Source organism: Caloenas nicobarica, chromosome 2, assembly GCF_036013445.1.
Source record: "Caloenas nicobarica isolate bCalNic1 chromosome 2, bCalNic1.hap1, whole genome shotgun sequence".
Classification (NCBI taxonomy): domain Eukaryota; kingdom Metazoa; phylum Chordata; class Aves; order Columbiformes; family Columbidae; genus Caloenas; species Caloenas nicobarica.
The window spans coordinates 45,738,262-45,761,982 of record NC_088246.1 but is presented as its reverse complement, the minus strand read 5'-3'; the positions used below and the strand labels follow the sequence as shown (position 1 = coordinate 45,761,982).

Below are 23,721 nucleotides of genomic sequence, written 5' to 3'. Positions count from 1 at the left end.
TCCTTTGGTGGAAAATCCAGCAGGCAATCACATCCCACATGCACAAAGGGGCCAAGTTGCGGTTGCATGAGCGCTCACGTCGCTGGTATTTCCTGATACCTCAGTGCTCGGCTGTGACGCCGGTGGAGGTTTTTCTCTGCGGTATCATTAGTACCGAGCTGGGTGAAGCCGAGGAGCAGGAGACGATGACTGTGGGACTGAGCACAGCAGTGTGGGTGCTCGGAGCATGCTCTGGGTGTCTCAGAGGCTGGGTGGGCGCCTCCTTGCCGCAGCCTTGCTGGCACTGCCCTGCTGGGCCTCATCCCTTCCACAGCTTGGGACCTCAGCAGTTACTTTGGCAGCAGTCAAATTATTTCTGTGCCAACTCGTATGTACCATCAGCTGGGCATTTGGTACCTGCAGCAGAAATGCGGTTGAACACCGCACCAGAGGCAAGCAACAGCCGCTGGACATTATTTGGATGCCGGTGTTGCTTTTGTCCATGCAAACTCTTCTACCTGCTGCCATGTGTGGGCTCTGTGCTACCTGATCGCCTCCACGAGATCCTGGGCTTCCAGCCAAAAACCCACCCAGGTCTGTGGGGATTTGTTTTCCTTTGTGGCACAGTAGACACTGATGCAAATCTAAGGGCCTTAATAAATGCAGATCAGCTCTCGTATCCCATATGCTTTGCCAGACGTACAGATAATCACTTGGGATACGCTAGGAAGAGTAATATGAACCTAACTGCAAATCTATTGGTCCCCAGTGTCGTTGATACAAACTGTAAAGCTTTCCAGTGTCATGGGATGAATCTTTCTGGGCCTATAAGAAAGATGGGGACAGACTTTTTAGCAGGGCTTGTTGCAACAGGACAAGGGCTACCGGTTTTAAACTAAAGGAGGAGAGATTCAGGTTAGACATGAGGAAGAAATGTTTTACAATGAGGGTGGTGAAACACTGGCCCAGGTTGCCCAGAGAGGTGGTAGATGCCCCATCCATGGAGACATTCGAGGCCAGGCTGGATGGGGCTCTGAGCAACCTGATCTAGTTGAAGATGTCCCTGCTCATGGCAGGGGGGTTGGACTAGATGAGCTTTGAGGGTCCCTTCCAACCCAAACTGTTCTATCATTCTATGACAGCCCAATGTCTTGCATTTGGGCGTCTTCCACGAAGCTCAGCACAAGAGGTACCCACCGATTTTATCCAGGCAGACTTTCTCCTTGCTAAAAGACGAAATCCCGGATCGGCTCCGGAAAGAGAGGAAGCGCAGAGCACAGCGCGGCACCGCCTGGCTGACAGCGGGGCCCCGGCTGGGCTTTCCTCCCCCTCCCCAAGTTGCCAGAAGGCGCGAAGTCAACGGTCCGCAGCAAATCCCAGCCCCGCTCCCCGGCCGGCGGAGGGGGCGCCGGGCGCTCGCGCCCCGGAGCGGGGCTGGGGGCGCGCGGGGCGGCGCGCGGCGGCGGCGGGGGGCGGCGCGCGGGGCGGGCGCGGGGCGGCGCGGGCGGGCGCGGAGCGGCGGCGGCGGCGGCGGCGGCGGCGATGGCTTTCGAGGCGCTGGCGGAGGCGGCGGAGCGGTGGTGCGCCCGCACGCCCTTCCAGCTCATCGCCGCCGAGGAGACGGAGCGGCGCATGGACTTCTACGCCGAGCCCGGCGTCTCCTTCTACGTGCTCTGCCCGGAGGCCGCCTGCGGCGACAATTTCGTGAGTGACCCGGGAGGGGACCGGGAAAAGGGGGGAGTGGGGGTGGGGTGTGGTCACGGGCGTGCGTGGGTATCCGTGCGTGTGCCCCTGCACCGCTCTGGGACATCCCCCTCCTCCGTCCGTGCGGGTCCCCGGTGCTTGGGGGAGCACCCGAAGAGGAGCGCTGGGGAGGGGGGCGGAGGACGGGGCCGTGCCCCGGAGGGGCGGAGGGATGCGGGGATGCAGGGTGGTGGTGCCGTGGGCTGCAGGGGAGCCCGGCGTGTGGGCCGGGGGTGGCGGGGACAGGGCGGGGGGCCGGGGGAGATCCTCCCCAGCGCGCACCGCAGTCCGCAAAATGGAGTCCGCTGGCGGTGCGGGGCGGCCCCGCGGGTAGGGCTGCGGGCAGAGACCCCCCCGCCTCCCCCATCACCCCAGTCCGGGGAGGCTGTGGGCTCCGGGGGGAGGAGGGCTGCGAGCCCCCCTCGCTCCTCCAGCGCCCCGCGGGGGCTGCAGCTGCCGCCCCCGCCGCGGCCCGTCCATCGTGCCGGGGTGCCGGGGCACGGCGCGGGGTCGGGCGGGCTGGCAGGGCTGTCGCGGCAAATGGAGAACGGGTAGGAATAAAATGGAGTCAGGATGACAGGAGGGCCGGGCCACCCCTCCGCGCCCCCCCGCGCCGCCCCCCAGGGCCCGCCGGGGCTGGGGGACCCGGGCAGCTGCCGGCCCTGGTGCCGCCGCGACCCCTCCCCGCGCCTCGCGGAGTTCAGCGTCAAGTTTGCGCGGAAAAGGCACCGGCAAAACAACCCGCGGCTTTGGGGTGACGGGGGTGGGTTGTTCACCTTCCCCCCAGCCCTCTCGGTGGTGAGCAGAAGTGCAAGAAGAGTAATCAAAAAGCGGCACCTCTCCACGGGGTTTGTAGCCTGCAAACCTCCAGCTAACGGCAAAGAAAGGACTTTATTTTTTAAAAAAAACAACTCCCAGCACAGTCCATTATTCTAGGAATGTTGTAGGTCCTTCCCTTCCCGGAGCAACTTTCATCCCTCCACCTGCTTGACAAATGTTTGTTGATTCGCTTTCCAACAGGTAAGTGCAGTAAGAACCCATTTGACAGATGGACTCATGGAAACAAAGAGCAGTGAAGTGACTTCTTCAAGACCACAAATCCTGGCAAGCAGGACATTCATTTATCGTGTCAGGCAGATGGTCACGCTGAATTACGAAAGAAGTTATCTGGAGTTTAGTTATGCGTCTGTCCATGGATACATGAGACCTTCAGTCGCAGTCGTGGCAGTGGAGCATCTCAGGGTGTAGATTCTCCTGGTCCACGGTGGGACTAGCCCTGCATATCCATCTCCCAGCACCTATGAGCCTCTTGAACCTGGGCGCTTGTTCCCTTCTAGAGATGCCTGTGCCCAGAAAGGCCCGTGCCTGCTGGACTCTTAAGCAGGGATACATATGGAACCAATGCAGGACTAGGCTAAAGCTGTGACTGGATGCTAATGATAGTGGAAATTGTGAAGAAAGCTCATTATTTTTCTTAGATATGTATTGTTTCTTTATACGCTGCTGAATAATCGAGCAAACACTTTCAAAGCAAAATCTAGTCAACTTAAAAAAACCTTAAGCAGTTTTAGACCCTATTCCCATGCTTCCAACACTGGCCTTTTTTTGTGGGTTTGCAACCACATTTTCCCTTTCTTTTTTTGGCAAATATTTTCATTCCAGGGTTGCTTTGGACTTCCCGTCCAAAGCTACCAGTAGTAAAACTCAGCAAAAAGGCCAACTCCTGTCAAATGCAGAACGCAAACAGTGGCAAAACAGAGGCAGTATTTTCTTCTGTCTGTTTTTTTTGGCATAATTACTTGAGGCACTTTTTGTAGTAATAATACTTTTCAGACAGGCAGATAGGTGTCATTCTTAATTCTTTTCATGTTGATGGTGTCTCTTTAATGTGATTAAGAACCACTAATGAGCTGATTCAACGGCATCGTGTTTTCTGCTCCTGGTGCACTGTGGGGCTTCATTTCTGCTCCCAGCTTGGCTGTCTTTTTTATTTTTTTTGTCCAGTCATTTTCTTCTTTTATGTTCCAAAGGATAAGTTTCCTTTCTCTGTGCAATTACAGGCTAAAGTTTATTTTAAAGAGACTTAATGCAAGCCAGGGGACTGATGCTCATTCGCACTTGAGCCTTGTTGCATGGCTCCAGTAACACAATGGAGTGTGAAAGTGAGTAAACATAAACAGAATTCACAGTGGCACACTTACAGCCTTTTTGCACCCTGTGATTCTTATAAAGGAGCCTCATATTTAATAAGCATCTGGTGCCTAGTATTCTTGTTCTCTTTCTTTATGTCTTCATTTCATAATAATGCAACTTAGAAAGCTATGTAGGAGGTGCCAGAGAAGTCCATGATAACCACTTGTAAGGAGGAAATGATGGGCATGATGAACTTAAAAGGAAGGAGGAGAAAAACATGGAAAGGTTGCCAAGATGCAATCTGGGGGAGAATAACTCAGAATTTTGTATAAAATCAGAGATTCCAGATCGCAACAATCATATAATTTTAATTTCCTGTAAAGGAATCTTAGGGCTAGGTTTTTAACATGCTAGGGATGCGGAAGACCCATCTTGATGCCTGTTGGCATTTTCAGTATCACATGGACACTAAAGCTCTCTAAATCAGCATTTTAGACAGCTGAACTATGTATAATTTGGCTCCTGAGGCTTGTGGTGGTCTCAAAAAATTAATTGGACTTGTATAGCCATAAACAATGAGAGCAAAGGTTGCGATGCAATTCCTTGTAGTCTGTCATTTGTTTTGTCACTGTGTTACTGCTTGCGTTCAGAGTAACTGATCAAACAAAAATATGATGCCACCTTGATGCAAGATTTCCCGTAAAATTTTTTAGAACAGAGTCAGTGAGTCTGATTATTTTCTACAAGTCGAATTGTCCTCACAAAGAAAAAGAAGTTTTGCTGCCATGCACAGCAGGTGGGCTGCTTAGAAAAACGTGGTCCAGCAAGTGACTCTGTCATCTAGCAACACCGAATCATCTAAAGGCGTGAGGGAAAGCAACCCCCTCCAGGAGCAACCCTATGAATTACCTCAGCTATGTGCTGTGTGTAGATGCTGAACTAAATAATTCAACCATGATCCTAGGTTAGCTGATGTGGAAATTAGTGGCCGTGTGCTTTTGTAGCGACACAAAGCAACTGCGAGCAAAACTGGGCAAGCTTGGAAAACACATACTCAGATGATGAGGTTAATATTTTTTTAATTGCGCAGCCATGGCTGAACACTGTGGCCCTCTGGTTTGCCAGCAGCCCGCTTATCCCACTGCAAAGAGCTTCTCAGGCATCAGGGTTTTTCCAGGAAAAGCATCTCCAGATGTGCAGCCTCACTGACTGCTCTAACTTTCTAAGCAAGAGCAGAATCCTCAAATTATGTTTGTTTTTAATTTGAGAGGCCAAAATTCCTTTTGCAGGTTCCTCTGGAGATGCTTGAGTCAGTGGTGAGACTCAGTTCCTGCGCTGCCTCGGTGCAGAACTGAACATCCACCGAGAACTGTAGATGCAGCTAAATATGTAGGTGTTATAAACCAGGTCTTTATCACAGTTGAGGATTTTTCTTGGGAGGGAAAATGAAATCAAGGCATTTCCAAATGAGATGCATACACTAGTGGCACGTGAGACCTTTCATAGTCTGTTTGTTGCTACAGCTAAAACTTTTAAATCTTCTGCAGACCTGGCAGTTGTTGGAAGCCTTACTTGCTTATTGCGTTAAGATGCTGTGCAAAAAAGTGTCTTCAAAGGTTCAGTGACCAAGTGACTCGCTTATATTTTCCCTTTGTGCTAGATGATCTTATTCTGCGCTAGTTCTGACAAATTCACACTGGAGTCTAAAACGTGGTGCAGCTTGAAAAGAGACTGTAAAAATGCGATAGGACAACATGGGGTTAACTTTCCCTGGGGAACAAACTAGCTATTATTTGCAAAAGGGCAGGGCCTGATTTTCATTTCTGTGGAAGCTCCTGTGTATAGCTCTGGTAGTCAAAAGAAGCCACAATTTAAACAAGAATCAGGATGTTAGCAGTCGTAATCATTTTATACATATAAACAATTACAGCAGGTTTAGTGTGAGCCATGAATTGCCAAGCTGCAACATCCAGCTCTTAAGTTTGATGCTAAGATTAGAAGTAAATAAGTGGTAATTGCTAACCCAGGTATTAAGGAATAGCAGGCCAGACCTCCAGAATCTTGAGGCTGTTGTTAAAATGTTGCAATTTGAAAGTGTTCATTTGACATTTTAAAGAGGAGTCATTTGGGTTCACTTCATGTACCTTCTGCCTTTTTAGGCCATAGAAATCACGAAGTGCAGACTTTTTTTTTTTTTTTTGGTAAACAGAAGCTGAGATTTCGTTGTATATTTATATAGGACTACAAGGCCTGCGACTCTTAAGATGGCATGAAGTATCATGAGACTTGTGGTATGTGCCTTTGAGAGTTAGCAAGACTGTCAAGAACTTATTTTTATTGCCAGGCTGTTTAAGAAATTACTCTGGTTATACGGAAGGAGCTGAACCTACTCAGTAAGGCAGGGCTCTTTTCATAGCAAAACATTTCTCTATGTTTATGCTTGTAAGATGCAACAAGCAGCAAAGAAAATGTAGGTCAAGTGAGGCTCATAGCAAGGCAGTTATAGTTTTCATCTTAAAGATGCAGCTTAGGTGATGTTAAGTAGTGTTTTCTTTTGATAAGTGTGAAACTGCATCCCTGGCAGGTATTTGCCACCGAATAAGAAGGCAACATGCAAGCCTTATGTTAGGGATTGAAACATCTGTCGTTCTTGCTCTTTCCCTGAATGTTAGTTAAGCTTCAGAGAGACCCTCCTCTTTCCTTGTTTAAGCATAACCTACTGTTTATAGCACAGTAAAAAAGCTGCACGACACTTTAGGGAAAAGAGCTGCTGTGCAAAAATAGCGGTATAAGAGCCTCAAACCAATTTAGCAGTATTACACTTCTCTGTGTAGCAGATTGCCCAAGACAGTCCGGTGCACAAAGTCTTCAAAAGAAGGTCTTTAAAAGTGTGCAAGAAGGATTGTTGCCTGAGTGCTTGCACCATCGCTCACCAGCTCTCTTTCAAACAGCCTTATAGCAGCAGAATAAGGCTTCACAAAACCAGGCTGTAGAACCAGCATCTCTGAAGTAAGAGCAAGATGAGAGGAATATCCCAAATAGTTTTAAATGTGCCTGCCTAGGAAAAGAAGATTTGGCTCCTGGAGGAGTAAACCTCAAAACAGGGAGGGAGGCATGAAGTGTCAGGATGTTCCAAGTGCCCAGAAGTCTCTCCTTTGCTCTGTGTCTAACCCGCAGGAATATTTTGCATCTTCTTCATCGTCAAGATAATTACACATCAGGTTCCACCTCCAGGGTTGCATCACGCTTGCACTAATGCCAGGAAGACAGAGAGATGCTTTAGCTCTTGCTGAGAGCTTCGTTGCAGTGGATGATGCAGAAGAAGAGAAAACCCAGCGTGACTTCCAGGTCTGAGCAGGGCTGATGTCAAGCAAAAACACCTTTACTCATAAAACGTGTATGTGCAAGGCGTGCATATCCTTTGTTGCCGGTGCAGTCACAAGGTGTTTTCTCTTCTGGATCGATTTCTCTGCTTTCTGATGCATCGTGTCAATAAAATCCAGATTTCTCCTCAGAAGCGTGGTGTCTGGGACAGCCCGCAGACTCCCAGTACAGGTCTGAAGCACAGGACACCCCATGTACTTTGGCAGATGTTTACAACATGTCACCTTATAAAACACATGGAAAGGCTGGTGTGAATTCCTGTTAATGCCTTTTCTTTCTTGTGTTGCTGTTGGCTTTCAGCACGTGTGGAGCGAAAGTGAGGACTGCTTACCTTTTCTGCAGCTCGCACAGGATTACATCTCCTCCTGCGGGAAAAAGACGCTCCATGAAATATTGGAAAAAGTCTTCAAATCCTTCAGACCCGTAAGTACCTCTTTTTTCACTTCTAAACATTGACAGTTACCTGTGACTTTTAATAGGATAGCGCCGGAGGGAGCAAGACAGTTGGGTTTTCATCTGCAGGGACTTACATCTCCAGTCAGCTGCCTGGGCGCAGGGGTGTTAGCACGTAAGCCACTATCAGGCAACTAGAAATTGTTTCTTGGAAGCCAGCTGCCTCCCTGTTTCGGTCTCTTTGAGAGGGTGAGATTCCCGTGTGGGGCGGGAGGCCAACTGGTGCAGCAGCCGTGGCAGCGGCCGCGGGGGCTCGTGTCCCGCTGATGCAGCGCTGACTCCCAGGAGCAACGGGGTGCGAGTCAGCGCCGCCGGGCTTTGTTTGTGGCAGAGTCGTTTCCTGGCGCTGGAACTGGGGAGTTTTGCAAGGATTTGAACAGCAAAAGTAAACCTCTGGGAAGCTGGAAGTGCGGTCTCTCCTCAGAGTGGTTTGTTTTATTTTAGGGGTGGCTTTTTCTTTTCCCCCTCCAAGGTGGTCCAGGTTTTGCTGTTAGGGTGGTTGCCACTTGATATCTGCAAACACCAGTTTGGTCACTGCTAGAGAAGAAGCTGGAGCAGAAACTGTGTTTTTTGGGGAGGGGGCTTGTATTTTTCTGTTTTGCTGCTACTCGGCTTTCTCTGTTCTTGTTTAACACTAAGATTTGGGTGAAAGTCTGGGTTTCATCAGGGTGAGGTGACTCAGGCTGGCTGTTGTCCTTCATTTTTGCCAAGTCCTCCCTTTGCACAGCCTCTTCTTTTGAGTGCCTGGGGCTGAGTAAGGGGCTGGTGCAAAGTAGAGCACAGAGGTTCATTGCCAGAACCACACTCCCATGATGTCCATGCGAAAGTTGACGATGGATGATTTTGTGCTCAAAATGTAGACCGTTTTCCCTCCTCTCTCTTTCTGGCTGACGAGTCGAGAAGACTGAAAATGTATCCCAAGTATTTTAGAGTGAAAGGGAGGGCCTGGAGTGCCAATATGAAAACACTGGCCCTCCCTGTGTTACACCCTTGCTTTTCCTTGCCATGCACCACCACAGCTGGTCGACATAAAAGAGCATCGTTTTAAATAATCCTTTGAGAGACTGGAAATAAATAGAACAGATGCACACTTTTCTTAGAAAGGACTGGAAATCTGATCCGTCAGTACAGCTGCTTGTAATTGTGAAAACATACAAAAATATAAATATGTTTCCCAGAACAATATTCAGCTCTTGGATCTTCATAGCTGTTTTCTCCTGCTCAGAAAAGCTGTGTCTTTGAGGAGAAACTTCCATTGGTTTGGCTAAAGAGGACTTCAAAAAGACTTAATTAAATTGGTACAGATCACTTATTTCATTTAAACCACATTTATTTCAGCATAGCTTAAGTTACTGAGAAATTTGCTTCCGTCAAACCAAGTTAAGCTACTCTTCAGAATAAAAAGGTTCAAAGCAAGGGGAACCATTATGCTCATTTAGTCAGCGCCCTTCATTAATACATCACATTTCACCCCATGATTCCCACAGCCAAGAACATAAATTGTGGTCAAGCCTGGAGGGTGTCATTTCCAAAGACATCCAGTCTTGATGTAAAGTCTTCAGGTGACTTAAAGGATACAACACTGCTGGGCGCTTTTTCTTCTCATCATTAATCAGGCTACTGTGAAAAACTCTTTTATTTGCAATCTGCATTTTTCTAGTTTCGTGTCCTAGCTGTTGAATTTCATTATGCTTTTGTCTGCTCAAAACCAGCATCCTCGGTTGTCAGAGACCTCTTGCAGATTGTAATCAAGTACCTCTTCGTTTTCTCTTGGATGCACCACAAAGATTAAGTTTCTCAGATTCGCCTTTGACCTAACACTGAGAGATTTTCATCAGCATAAGAAAACTGAGTTTATCATTTGAGGTATGGTTGTGTGTAGACTTATAAGGAACATATTGACATTTTTCCCTTATTGTAATTATTAAAAATAGCACGTGCGTGGTAGGATAGATTTTTTAAAGTGAAGGATGTCAGAGTAGATGTATGGAAACAGTTATTTTGCACCCTCGGACCTTTGCCAGGACAAAACCACTTTTCCTCAGTTTTGGGAAATTATTTCCTTGGCAGTACTTCACGCTGTCTCCCATACTTTCTCTGCTCGACCTGTTTTGCTGCTGAAACCACCTTGCTGTCAGCTTGGAGGTCACAGTGCATTTGGAGGGCATTTCTTCTCCGCTATCCCAGTGGAGTTTGCTGTTGGAGACCAGATTGGCAAATTTCAGTTTGAAAAATGGCTATTTAGGAAAAACTGCTGCTGAACATCAGCGTGTTTTCTGGGCATAAACACAGTGCCAGTACAGGATATTTATTTAGATGAGGCTTTTTTAAAGTGTTGGTTAACCCTTAACAGCTAAACTGCATCTCTAAATCCTGCTCTAGACAAAGTCAAGCTGTTTCTTTGCTGAAGGTGGTGGGGGGCATGTTGCCTCTGCCCATTAGTGCCTTCCTGGCTTGGTTACCACAAGACTCTGTGTTTTGCCTTATTATCCACTTGTTCAGGGAGCATCCAAAAGTGCCAGACACCATGCAGGTACATGAAGTGATATCAATAGCACTGGGCTCAAATACCACTATTCGCCTCAGAGCATCGCGGCTCCTCTGGTGCTTTTGTTTCTCTGGTGCCAGAGGTGTCCGTGCTGGTGTTTGTAAGCACATCTGCCTGGAGACCGAGCCCTTCACACTGGGATTTGACAAAACTTTGTTTTCTCTAGTGTAGCACTGTGTGGACGGCTAAAGCTTGGTCTTGTACTTGGCTTATTTTTCAGCATGTTTCTGCATCAGCTTTTGGTGGGAGGCAATGTCACTCTGCTTTTGTAAGTTTGGAATTTAAAAACTACTACGTTATTTGTATAAAATCAGAGTACTTTGAAAGAGTTAATGAAGACAAGTGAAAAATAAAAAATGCCTGAGGGACATCGCACCAACTGGCAGAGTGTGCAGAGAAACAAAACACGAGTTGTACAATTCAGCAGCAAATTCCAGGGTTCCTGCATTGAGCTCACCTTCAGCATAAAAAGCCTACATCCCAGCTGGGGAGTCTGCATTTTAAAAGCCATTTATCCCATATTAATTTAATTCATATGGGTCCCAGTGACCTGTCCTTACCTCCAGATGGGTACTTTGGCCAGCAGGAATAAATAGGTGTAGTTCAGGTGGTGCTGCTGCTGGTTGCTGTCCTTCCTCCTCATCGCCCTCCTGTCCTCCTCCTCCCCATGTGTCCCCACCTGGCAGTTTTGTTCCCCTTGCCTAGTTGGCCGATGGATCGGCTCTCTCTTTCTACACCCTTTTCCTGGTTTACCTCTTTGTTTTCACTCTCCATTAAAGACCTTTCCAGTCTGCCACATAGCTGATACTTCAATATATAGATATGGACTAGAAAGAGAAAGTAGTGTGTTTGAAAGAAGACAAGGTGGGAGTCAGTCCAGGGACAACTCAGGCCACCTTCATAATCTTACTTTGTCCTCATCTTTCATACCGCTTCCTTCTGCTTTGGCCCAGTGTTTGTAGAACTACCTGCACTTTGCACCCTGATTTTCCCTCCTTGGGTCAAGACGTTGGCTGATTCGTCAATCCAGAGAGCTGTAAGGGTTTAACAGCAGTGAGGGACCATAGTCCTGTGGGAAGCAGCGAGATGGGACCCCTAAAAGCAGGACTGGCATGGCTGAGGTCCTTGGTGCCTTGGAAGATCCTAAAGTGTCCATGAGAGAACAAAACTGTGCCTCTTTTGGAGGAGCATCCCGTCCCGTCCCATCCCATCCCATCCCATCCCATCCCAGTCCTTCCTACACTCCGTAAAATTGCTGACATCTGCAGCATCACTCTGATTTACACTGCACCAGGGAGAGGAGAGCTGGGCAAAGGGAGAGGGGATGTGTGAAAAGCAGGATGTGCTCCCCATCCTTTGGGATCACATGCGTCTTTGCAGTTCTCATGGTATATGTTGTGTTCTCCATGCTAATTTTGCACGGGAAAGGCTTATGGTGTACCATAAAATGAAGACTCATGTGGCTCATTTCCATGTAAATCAAGGAGGAATTATAACCAGAGCTGGGAAAAAAAATGTGATCAACAGTCTTTCTGCCAGGCGATATAAAAGGAGCAGTACATCATTCACATTTAATTTAAATACACTCCATCAGTTTAGTGAAAATAATACTGGTAGATAAGAAAGTCTAGAGACTTTGCTTTTGCATTTTAAAACTGAGTATTTTAATTTTAGCTTCAACATGAAACAAACCCCCACATCCTGGAAATGAACCAAGTAGTTTCACGTTCAGTTAAGCATAGTAATATTTACTCTTTGTGCTGCTCACAAAACAAGGACATTTTCAGTTTGGGGTCTCTTTGTAAGTATTTTTAAAATGCGAAGGATGGAGTTTAGTCAGCAAATTCTCTTTCCATTTCCCTGCTGAAGAAACTCTGCAACTAAAAAACTGGTTTTCTCCCAGTGACAGAGGGGAATTCATACTTCATTGGACCCAGAGGCTAATTTTGTGCATTGTATTTGTGTCCACTGAATAATTTTGAATGTCGATCACAGGCTAAATTAGTTTAGGTCCCTAAAAATCTGCCTGGTCACAGCCTTCTCATTTTCATGCCACCACCTAGCGAGTATCGCCCTCCTCCCGATTTTTCTGGGCTTTGCCTCTTTCAAGAGCTGACAGCTGCGTCACTCTCCAAACAGGGTGTTGCATGCATCTGTGCTGCTCTTCCAGCCCTGGTAAGCCAAATACGTGGTATTCCCAATAATGCCTGGCATGTGATTTTGCTTTGTGGCTATTAATAGCTGCTGGTGTAGGATTCTAATATGAGATTTCCACAACAGATGCATTATTTTGGCTGTTATTTGGTTTATCTGCCTTCCCGACTTCTGTTGGCTTGGCAACCCTTTGGAGGAGAGGGGAAAAGTTCAAACATCACTGTTTGCTCCTTTTCCTGCAGCAAACAAGTGCCCTTGCAGTGATTGGAGCCGTCAGGTGGAGGCATCTAAACATTGTCCAAGGAAGATGGGCTGGCAGTTCTTCGCAAGCCCAAATCTAATTTGGAGAAGTTTAAAGGAACTTTGGCAATTTTGAGTTGAATACACAGTATTTCTCACTGCGAGGGCTTCACCCAGCATTCAAGGCTTCGTCCGGTGTGATGGAGTGAAGGGTTCAGGAAAAGCACTTAACACGATGGTATCTTTAGGTTTTTAGGGTCTCCTTGCTTATTCCATACTAGCCAGTTCTGCATGAAGATGCTTTCTTCTTTGGCTTTTATAGGGTTGCCGAACACGATCTTAAACTGAGGTAACTTCTGCTACAGTATTACCATGTTTTTTTCTGAAGTTAAACCATGCTAAGTCTAAATACTCAACAATTCGTGATACGACCTCAGGGAAGAATGCAAAGCTTTTTGTAAGTGCTTTGCTTTGGTTTTATTTATCTTCCAGTCTCTGAGCACTTAATTTGGTGTGAGGATGAATTTTCAAATCTTTCTCTCTCACAGGAGGGAGAGAGTGAGCACCAAGGTCATTATGCAGTACTATTATTCCAGAGTTTGAGGCTTTCAAGAAGTGGCACTTAGGTATTGTGTGAAGTTTTGCAGTGAAGCTGCATGAGTGCGTAATTCACTCTTACACAGTATTTTCTCTTCTTTGTAGTTACTTGGGCTTCCAGATGTTGATGATGATGCATTTGAAGAATATAATGCAGATGTGGAAGAAGAGGAACCAGAAGCCGATCACCAACAGATGGGTGTCAGTCAGCAGTGATTCCCTGAGAAGCTAAAAAAATTCGGAAGCCTTTGATACCAGGTGGGGTCAGGTGGTCCCACATTAGCCTGTTTGAATTAGCACATCACATGGGGATATCTGGCTCCCAGGTTAAAAGTTTTACAAAATGGTTTAAACAAAAAATTAATAACAATAATAATAATAATCTGTGATGAGCTTTGCTAAGAAGTGACCTGAATTTTGCTCCTGCTTCAGTGGGTTTTCTATGGAGTTGTCTTGGTAGCATTCTGCCATTATCAGTCTAGAAGTAGTTTTGTCGCTGACTTGTCTCTTCGATTTGTGTTCGAGAGTAGCATTCACTGACACGGATGTCGAGTACCGAGAATGTAAGAAGCGTATGGTGAGAGTGCTGAGTCCTCACCCGTGACCTTTCCGCGGACACCAGCGCAGAGAGCAAACGTGACCGGCACTTTTCTTTTTAGTTCAACAGCTATGGTTTTTGACAAAGTACTGAACTCGGAGAGACTTCTCCCAAAAAACACTAGTTTAATAGTGGTTGGTACTGCAGAAGTTCACATGGAGGCTTAACAAATATAATGAGAAATGAGAAATCCAGGGGAGTGTTGGTGTCAGGAGTATTAATGTTGTTTTGCCGACACCTGAGTTTACAAGTGCTGGTTTAACAACTGGGAGTAATTACTATCAGCAGTACATGTTATAACCAACCCTGGTACTCCGACACCATTTGATCCAAAGCCAAATGCTGCTTTTGTGCAAATCAATTAAAAAATAGCCATCGCCTGTCTTACTTCTGCATGACAACCAACTTTAAGCTTTGCTGTTTTTAGTACACTGCTAAATTATTACACAAACCTTGTGGCATTGTGAATTAAAGTGCAACTTAACTTTGAAGCCATAAGGGGTATAAACCAGCACCTGGCTCTTAAAATCATGCTGGACCTGTTCCTCTCCCAGCCTTTGAGCTAGTCTAGGCACTTACACCTGGTCAGAGGGGAGCTAAAATACTGTTACTTTGGCTGATATAAAAGCTAGTGAGGTTTTACTTAGCTGGAGACTTGCTCCCCAAAGGGGGTTGGTAGGTTCTTGGTACAAAGGGGAAGAAGACCTCTCCTATTTTCTATCTATTTTACATATATTTAAGTGACTCGGATGAGTGCCAGACTGTGAAGATGCAGGGTCTCTTTGTTTACTTGCCTTTTGTACTGAAAATAGAAGAAGCAAAGGGGTTTCTATTGTAATACAACTGTTTTCCACAATTGAGCAAAATGTTTCTAAATTTACTCCTTTTTTCCAATTTTTTTACATCATGAAATGAAGGTCACATGCTTCAAAAGCCCTTTTATACAGAATTAGCTTTATAAAAACAAAAAGTGAGCGAAGAGAAAATACTTGGACAACTCCCAGAAATAACTCGCATGATTTTGAAAACCCTGCTGTTAGCGACGTCTCCTTTTCAACAGATTTTTTTAAAGATTTTTTTTTCAAGGGAGTAAGATTTCTTGGTGGTTTACATTTCTGATGATGGCTTGAGAGATGCACAGCACTTGATTTTTCCAATCTGGGGCAAAGACCTTCCGTAACTGTGACGGTGTGTGATACCTGGGTATGCACAGGAGTGTCTGCAACACTGTAAAAGTTGGAGTTTAAGAACACACAAAAAAACAAAAAGTGAAAGAGAAACAGAGCTTAATGCAACTTTGTACATTCTTTCGGCATGCAGGCATAAACATGATAGTCGCAGCACATTTTTATGGACTAGTGACGTGAGAACCGTGGCAGTTCATTGTATAACCCTGTACAGCAGCAATAGGCTTTTTGCTTACTAAAATAAAGTGTAAGACCAGTGGTTTCCATCCCTGCTTTAAGTCCCTAAGTTTTTCTTTCCTCTCCAGCTAAAACAGGTGCCATAACCATAAACAGAGCCTTGCTTCGGGGGAACCTTTCTTTTTGTAGCATCCCATCCTTTGGCTGCAGCTCGCAGAAGTAGATCTTTTGGGGGCTGACTTTCCTCTGCTGTAATGTAATGCAAGACGTAATTTGCAGTAGCGCAAGCTGGAGGCGAAGTCCTGCTCTTCAGGTTTGCTGGCCACTCGGACCCGTTTTGCTTGGGTGCAGGTGTGCACACCCCCGGGCGCATCTGCACAAACCTCGGCCACGGCTACGGCGTCGTTCTGGCTGGGAAATAACCCTTTGCCTTTTTACGGACAGGCAGTTTTCCAGGCGAATCAGTCCCACCATCTGGCTCCGCGCGTGGCTGCACAGGCGAGTGCTGGCGCAGCAGCGGGGAGGGTGCAGGGGTGGATGTGGGTGGTAGCTGAGGACCCGCGGCCAAAAGGCACCTTCTGCACCCCTTGCAGTGTCCGGTGGCGAAGGTGCGGATGCAATCTGACCCGGCCTAGGTGCTGAGAAGGATTTACTCCACCAGGCTCAGTGGAGAATTGGGCTCTGGGTGGCAGCGGGACAGGCAGGAATTCATGAAATGAGAAATGAGTGTAAGATCCAGTGCGTACAGGAGGTTGTAGTATGTTCTGCACTCTGCTGCCTTTTCCTGCATATTGATGGAATTGTTAACAAGCAGCTGAGCATTAATATGGTTGCAAGCAAACATAGCACTGTAAGTTATGTAGATATATAATTTTCTGTATTCATTAACTCACTTTTTTTTTTTTGGAATGCCATATGCCATTTGAGTGACTTCCACACCAGACTACAAGTGCTGGACAGCCGGGGGCCCTTCTGCAGCACTCACCCCTGCAGAATTCCCACTGAAGCCAGCAAGATTTTGTTCATACAGGACCTGCAGGACCGGGCACTCCAGGGGATGCGTGAGGCTTGGTCCTGCAGAGAGCTGAGTGCTCTTGTTTCCTCTCACTTTGCTGGGAGAGGAATGGTCTGGGCCCTGCTGCTGAACTGAAGCATGACCAGGCAACACTGAGAATAAACTGGAGTTTTATATATAGAAAATTTAATTTACATGTGTATTAAATGTGAATGAGCATTAATATAGAATGTATTTTATCAAAAAATATTTATTGCTTACTTTGACCAAATACATTTCTGTATTACTGTGTTACTTGTTCCATACTTACCAAACAATGCAAGACATGGGGAACTGCATTAATTGTATTACAAAGTACTTTTGTATTTTATTTGTATTTTATTTTTCCCTCACTCCCGCCACATATTGAGGTTAGTAGTCGTTCAGTAATTAACCAGGGGTAGCATGACCCAGTGTCTAAGCTGCCAGACTGCGACACAAGATTTGCGGACACATGCATAAACGCTTGCGAGCCGGAGGACTCAGTGAGAAGATGTGGGCTCAGAGCTCTGCCATTGCCTTGCCCTGAACTTCAGGTGGATGTCAGCAGCTGGGAATTCAAGGCAGGCCTCCAGTCATCCATCCAGGCTTCCTTGAAATTCAATGGGAGCTGGCTAACTCCTTTGAAAGTCCCATCTTAAGCCTTTTACAGGCTGTTAGTATTATTTGCTCACCATGGTGTGAAGTGCTTTTAGATCTGGGGGTGAAAAGAGGTATGCCTTATCATTGCTTGTCCTCAAAGCGAACCATTAGGGAAAGGCCACAGAGTCGTCGTCTCCCCTTTCCTTTGCTCTTCTCTCATAGGCATTTCATGCTTCGGCTAAATATAAATGTGCCAGAGCAGAGGCTCTTGCAAAACTGTTGCTTCTGTATATGAGTTGCATGAATGCAAGGAGCAGAGTACTGCTTGGAGCATGAGGAATACATGGGATGCCAGAGGGAAGAGCAGATTTCGGAAGTGTAACAACTGGTTTGTGTAGCGGGGGCAAGAGTGAGAAAGACCCCTTTCCGAGAAATGCTGAGATTTCTGAGACAGCCCAAACCATCCTGCCAAGTATCTGCTTACTGAACCCATGCAGTTTATAAAAAAGCTGCTCTGGACATTACTGGGGCCGTGAGCCCGGTTGTACTTTTCTGTCAGTGGCCTGCCTGATTCATGCTTTGAGATGGTTCAGAAAGGATGGGAAAAAGGCAAACTAAAGTCTTCTCCTCCTCTCTTTCCCAACATTACTATTAATGATATTGTATAAGCAGGTAGAAGCAGCAGTCAGGGAGCATAAAACTGCTTTATTAGGTGCACAGTACCATCTCTTAAAACGACTTGCTCATGGGATAAAAAAATAAGCGAACTTCCCTTGCACAAACTTCGGGAATAACACACCGCTGAGCATGATGACCTGAACCCTACCAGGCTTCAGCTCCACGTCCTGCCCTGCTCTGGGCTGTTTTCCCAGCAGTTCCCCTCTGTGCATAGTGCTGTGCTTTTGCAAGTCGCATGCTTGTAAGAATGCCACTTTGGATGGGAATAGCCAGACTTAGTTGGGTTAGTTGGGTGACCTGCATGCTAGCTACTGCATCTTAGTGCGTAAAGTGTGCTGTGTGAGATGGTGGCTGGGGGCAGCAGCGAGGAGATTCTGCTACAACATCGCTTAGTAGGTAACTGCCCTTTCCCCCTCTGCAAGGTGGGATGTGAGACTGGGACAGTAAAGGTGACTGCAGTAGCATTATGGATATTACTTTGGAAAGCTGCCATACTCTTTCAACATGTTTCCTGAGCTTTCACTGGGATGCAGGGCTGAAGCCTGTGGGTATTTTATGGTCAGCTTTAGCTGTGGCAGGAGGCAAGGTTACCGCTTCGTCCATCCTCATCTTTTGTCCGTCCTTACCCTGTGTCTGTCCATGTGTCCATCTTTACCAGGCTGTTCTTCTCAGAAATTCCCACTCCTAGAAGAGAGGAAGCAGAGGAGCGGGGAGAGAAACACCTTTGATCTCCCACAGCTTGCAAGCCAGGTGCATCAGGGAGAGCTGCAGTTCAGTGCAGTGTGTTACTGAGCCACGACGTCCTCTCTGCACAGGCAGCACAGGGGGATGAGGTGGCGTGGAAGGTGGGTTATCCCTTGAGGACCCATGACTGGTCCATGACGGACAGGGGTTATGCAGAAGAGAGCAGTCAGGTGCCAAACCCAAGATCTTTTCACAGGGAGCGATGCCTAGCTAAATAATCCAGTCTCTGAAAGTCATGACCCATTGAGGCTTTCCAGGCTGGGCTTCTGAAAATGAGACCTCTCTGGCTGCCGGTCGCTGGGGAGCTTGGCCCAGCCTGCAGGTCTCTTTGCCAGTGCTGGCTGGTTTTGGTCTGGCCACAGGACATGGGAAATCAGGAAGGATCCCTTGAGGGGCTCTAGCTGCATGCTCCTTTGTGTAAATTGCTGAGCAGAAGGAAATGCTTTGTTTTATGTGTTCAATTCTGGCAGGACCTCCCCTCCTCCCCAGCAGCCTGTGCAGCTGGGAAGCCTTGGTGTGACAGCCGGGCAGGAGTGACCCTGCAGCAGGCTGGGCTTGAGGTGGTCCCTGCAGCGTCACCATGGAGCTGAAGGCTCAGGGTTGTCACTTCGGAGGCAAATACTAAAATAAAGAGATTCCTTAAATTTGGTCCGTACCACTGATGGGAAAGACTCTGAGGGCAGACCCTGTCACCTTGGGTTTTTATTGGACTTCTGAGACTTACTTAATTGCATTGTTGGTATCTGGTGTCTGTGGCAGGTGTACGAGGGAAACCTCTTCGCTTACAGCAGTCACCCGTTCGGTGAGCCAAATTATCGTTTACGTGCTCTATGTTTGACTTTTTCTTAATTGCTTTTTTTTTTTTAAAAAAAAAAGGACAGTGCCTAAAGGAGCATCTGCATTATTGCAAATTCCACTTTCTACAGAGCCACATAGCTCTGCACTGTCAGTATGAGCTCAGTCATAAACAAATATACAGATTAACAAAAAGGGTGTTCATTTGTCTGCAGAAAAAAAACTTTGAACTAGTTACTGCTGACTACAGCAAAGCTCACTAGTTTCATGTAAAAGACACTGAACTTTGAAATTCCGTCTGTAACGATATGCTGTTGCTTGTGTAGGCAAAGATCTGTGGTAACACTGCATGTAAAGGATGTCTGCTTTCATCTTTGGGGGTGGTGGTGGAAATGTCAGCTCTGGATTTCAGTCAATGCAATTTTTTTTGTTGTCGTCAAGTTTTCCTTTACGAATGCAGGGACCAGGCAGACCTCAACATGCCAAGCAGAAACCCGTGTTGCGCCACGCCATGCAAACCTGTCTGTCTTTGGGAGTACAAAGCTGTGAAATGGGTTGCCAAAAGATGTTGCCCTTTTAATCGATGCTTTAAAAGGTGTAAGTCTTCAGTGGAGTCCTGCCTTTCTTCTGATCCTCCTTCCTCTCCCACCACCGAGGCATCGAATCCGGCAGCGTTGTTACACCATGAGCTTGCCATTAAAGAGCTTACCAAACTGATGACCGATGGAGTCTTTTCTCTGTGAGCAAGGTCAACTGAACAGGGATTTTTGAGGGACTAAAGCATAACTACAATGTGTGTGGCAAAGGGAACGATAGGCTTACATTTCCTGGGCAGTGTTGGTGCGTGGTGGGATAAACGTGGTGTTTGCAGCTGTAAGGAGGAGAAAAGGATTTCATCTGAGGTTTGGGCACTGCAGAGTAAGTCTTGCTTTGCAGGACAGAACCCAGAACTGCTGGGGTAGTTCAGTTTGGCATAGTCTAAGGTGGTGGATTTGCTGTCAGAAGATGGGAATTGGTGGTAGTATTTGTGGATGAGCCAGTACATCAGGCTTTCCAGGTCCCCTTCTGTTTTGCACAGGTGAGGGAGGCGTCTGTTCTCATTAAGAGACATGTAGTGATGCTGAAATGAAAATTGGTGGTTCTTTTCAACTCATTTGTCTCATTTCTTTAAACACTGCACTTTTAATTGCCATTTTGACATCTCCTCACCCTGATTTGGTTGAAGGGATGCTGTCAGTCATTAGCTTTTGTCATGAGACTCTGTGGGTTGAACATCTTCCAGCCTGTGGAAAAGTGCTTTAACTTAGCACTTTGACTTGTATTTTCGGCACTTCCCAGGGCAGAAGCTCTCAGTAGGAGTGTGCCAGCTACGTGCACTGTGGTGTGTCCAGAGCCCTCAGTGTTGGCTCTAAAGCAGCAATGCAGAGTTGCCCCCCTTAGCAGCTCCATGTGCTGTTTTAAGGAGCACATCAGATTTTTGCTTTCTTTCTACAAGTCTTCATGTTCCTTTTTCTCTGTTACAAGGTTCTTCCTTACACCATTTGCTTGGTGAGTGATGAAATGCCAAAGCAGCACATGTAACTTTATTTCCAATCCCTAGGTGTATGCGTCTGTGCTTTTCACTGAGCAGTGCTGTAGTTGTAACACCAAGGCAAGGTTTTTATACCTCTTATTAGACAAACTGATACAGAAGAGGGTGAAAGGCACAAGCTCTCAAACTCCCAAGTGCTTCATCATGCTGAAATAAAACCAGCGGTTATATGGGGCAGGCTGATAGCAGGTAGTATCTCTCCACAACAACCTTACCTTGCTTGTACGCTTTTCTTAAGGTACTGCTGCTATAATGGTGCGGTGGCAGGGGCAGTATTGGAGGCAGGTTTTTATTTACAGCCTCTAGTAGTGCTAAAGGGCCCAAGAGTAGGTGTCAGCTGTGATACCCACCCCAGAGCTCCTTAAGAGCATGTGAAGAGCTGTAGCATGCCGTGAGTTTGAAGCCTTTCTGCTTTTGGCTTTGTAGCAGTCCCCTAGAGGTCAGCAGAGCCTACGTTTTGAAGCAACTCAAGCAGATGGTAGCATCGCAAGGATGATGAAAGCAAGTTTGCTGCTGGCCTGCAAGACACTGCTTTTGCTCTCTTGCGACCTCAGCTGTTGCTGGAGAAGGGGTCAGATGAGGAATCAGGGCATGGGGCAAAAAAAGTCCAGCTTTGGAGACAGATGGGCTGAGAGCTTGCCATGGAGAAAGACTATGGGGAGGAGGGGGCAGAGCAGCCTGCAGATGGATTCCGGCATTATCGAAGCTGGGTGGGGCAGTGGGAGCTGGTGCCAACACCTCTTGGTGGGTACCCAGTCCCTCCTGGGACCGCGGCTGGACTGCGCTGCATCAGGAGCAACGTCATGTCAGGACTGGGGGTGAAGCTGGTTTTCCTTGGACCTTCTCAGCTTCTGGTTTTGGAGTGGCCATGTGAGGGAGCCAAGCTGTGCCGTGTTCAGATGACGTGAGGCTGACAAGCAGGACGTGGACGGCCACCCCATGTCCAGTCAGCTCTCCACAGTACCAGGACGTGGACGGCCACCCCATGTCCAGTCAGCTCTCCACAGTACCAGGAGAGGGACAAGAGTTTGGGCCCAAGGCACCAGCACAGATGTAGGCTAAAGGGTGCTGAGATGACAAATGGTGAGTCCTACCCAGCACGTGCCAGCAATCAAGCCCAAACCAAGACCCTAATTCCTGCTACCAGCCTCTGGAAACACTCGGCCCCGGTGGGGAGACCTGAAACCAGCGCTGCATTCGGCTATGGGTCACTGTCAGTGAGTGCATTACATTTCTCACTAATGAGAAAATGAGTTACCTTGCGTGGATGTGAGCTTGCATTCACCCTACATGCTGCTCTCTCCCTCCCCAGCTGTAGCTGCAGGCTAAATAACTGGGAGTGCAGTTGGCAAAATATGCCTCTTTCTCCCCAGTTTCTCTTCTTGTCAGTGTGCCCAGGACTGTGGCTGCCCTTTCCCCTCTTTCCCCTACTGTTTAGCTGCTCCCTGCCCAAGCGCAGCTCTCTATTTTGCTCTGCATCCTTAAGGACCATACACTCAGCTCCAGCAAAGGCGTTTGATGAGAAGTGAGACTTGGAGGCTTCATTCAGGAGGACACATTGTACTGGAAACGCAGCAATTCACACAGAAAATCAGTGCCAGTTTGTGTCACTTCATGCTATCTCTTTTATTCAATGAAAGTTAGGAAGTTTTTATATCGGCTTTTTCTTGAATTTCTTCTTCTTCTTCTTCTTCTTCTTCTTCTTCTTCTTCTATTACTTCTTGCTTGCTGTATTTCTTTTTTTGTTTCTGCAAAACCTTTATCAGGAAAGGTTTTCAGCTGCCTGTGACTCACGTAGCAGCAATGGGGAGTGCCAGCACAGAGCTATGGGAGCCAAGAATGCGAGTTTGTGCCCCCTTATGTCTCATGACAAAGGCTGCTGGTGGGTCACCCAGCTGTCAATGGACCTCTAGACTGCAGTGGTCAACACTATACCAATCACATCTCTCCCCCATGTGCTGCTGGCTGTAGAAAGTGTATGCCTTAAGCTTGATGAATCCAGCTCTAGTTTTGAGCTTTCTCGAGCCTTCTGAAGTCAGTGTAGCAGACTGCAAAAAAATTATGCAAAATTATGCAAAATTATGCAAAGCCTAAATTATGAAGCACAGATGCATGGACTCTTTCTCACCTTTGTGAAATGTCCGAGCCTGAGGACAAGACAGTTTTATGGATGCAACAAGCCATGAGCTGAAGATATAAAGTAGGATAATGAAATGCTTGCTGAGGCCTCTCAAACTGTATGGCAGGACTTCCCCCAAGTCCCAGAACATGGGCGCACGTTTTTCCAGCTCCGCAGGATAGCAGGAGACACCTTTCTGGGAACCACCATAGCAAGGCTCTTGCTAAATTCCTTTTGGCTTTGTCAATGTGCAGTTTCGTTGTCATGTCATCCAAAAAAGGGAGGGAGGGCACTACCTGCAGAACCAGCAATGTGATTACTAATGGGCCTTCGTCAGCACTCCCTGAACCCTCCTACACACACATGAGCAGTTAATTAGATAACTGGCCCCATGCAGTGTCCCTTGTAAAAGATAGATTGCAGCGCAGCAGCAGATCAGCAAAGGTGCATACTACCAGCTGCAGGAACCTGCTGTCATGCATCAGCGCACAAAAGAGCTCAAGAGGGAAACTAGGGATAGACTTACCATCTCTGGGGTCTTCAGAAATGTGCAAGAAGTGCTGGAGATAGCATCTCAAAACTGGGATGGGGGGTATTTTTGGAGGGGGGAAAAAAAAAAAAGCCATTTTTGTTACTGTGGAAACGAAGCAATGAAAGCAGCTTGCTACTTCTCTTGCTTCACAGGGGGGATGCTGGCACAGTGAGCCCCAGAGGAACACCAGCAGCGAGCTGGGACAGCAGGCTGTAGCATGAGGCAAAGGGAAAGAGCCAAGGAGGAGGCACCTGGGAGGTCACAGACCCCACCTGAAAGTGGAGCTGGTGGCATATGTGAGACAAGGAAAGAGAATGGTAAAGAGGAGATGCGAGAGGACCGGGACCAGGAAGAGGGCATCATAGCAAGGGACTGGCGGAAAAGGGGATGGGTTTGATCTGCGATGGGACTGGAGAAGGCGTTGTGGCAGCTG

General features: G+C 47.2%; 1 protein-coding gene across 3 annotated transcripts; it reads left to right on the top strand.

The window, feature by feature from the left end:
- Positions 1 to 1,504: 1,504 nt before the first annotated feature.
- MTURN (maturin, neural progenitor differentiation regulator homolog) lies at positions 1,505 to 23,517 on the top strand. 3 transcript variants are annotated; one of them, XM_065630135.1, is made up of 4 exons: positions 1,505 to 1,683; positions 7,540 to 7,662; positions 13,337 to 13,489; positions 23,441 to 23,517. In XM_065630135.1, the coding sequence occupies exons 1-3, from the start codon at positions 1,522 to 1,524 to the stop codon at positions 13,445 to 13,447; spliced, it is 396 nt and encodes a 131-aa protein (XP_065486207.1). In that variant the 5' UTR covers positions 1,505 to 1,521; the 3' UTR covers positions 13,448 to 13,489; positions 23,441 to 23,517. The 3 variants fall into 3 exon arrangements, with proteins under 3 accessions (XP_065486207.1, XP_065486208.1, XP_065486206.1); XM_065630136.1 differs by lacking the exon at positions 23,441 to 23,517 and adding an exon at positions 19,507 to 19,736; XM_065630134.1 differs by lacking the exon at positions 23,441 to 23,517 and having other exon boundaries at positions 13,337 to 17,003.
- Positions 23,518 to 23,721: the final 204 nt, after the last annotated feature.

Coding starts and splice junctions, on each gene's coding strand:
- MTURN (XM_065630135.1), top strand. CDS start 1,522: ATGGCTTTCGAGGCGCTGGCGGAGGCGGCGGAGCGGTGGTGCGCCCGC. Junction 1,684..7,539: donor CCGCCTGCGGCGACAATTTC/GTGAGTGACCCG, acceptor GTTGGCTTTCAG/CACGTGTGGAGCGAAAGTGA. Junction 7,663..13,336: donor TCTTCAAATCCTTCAGACCC/GTAAGTACCTCT, acceptor TCTTCTTTGTAG/TTACTTGGGCTTCCAGATGT.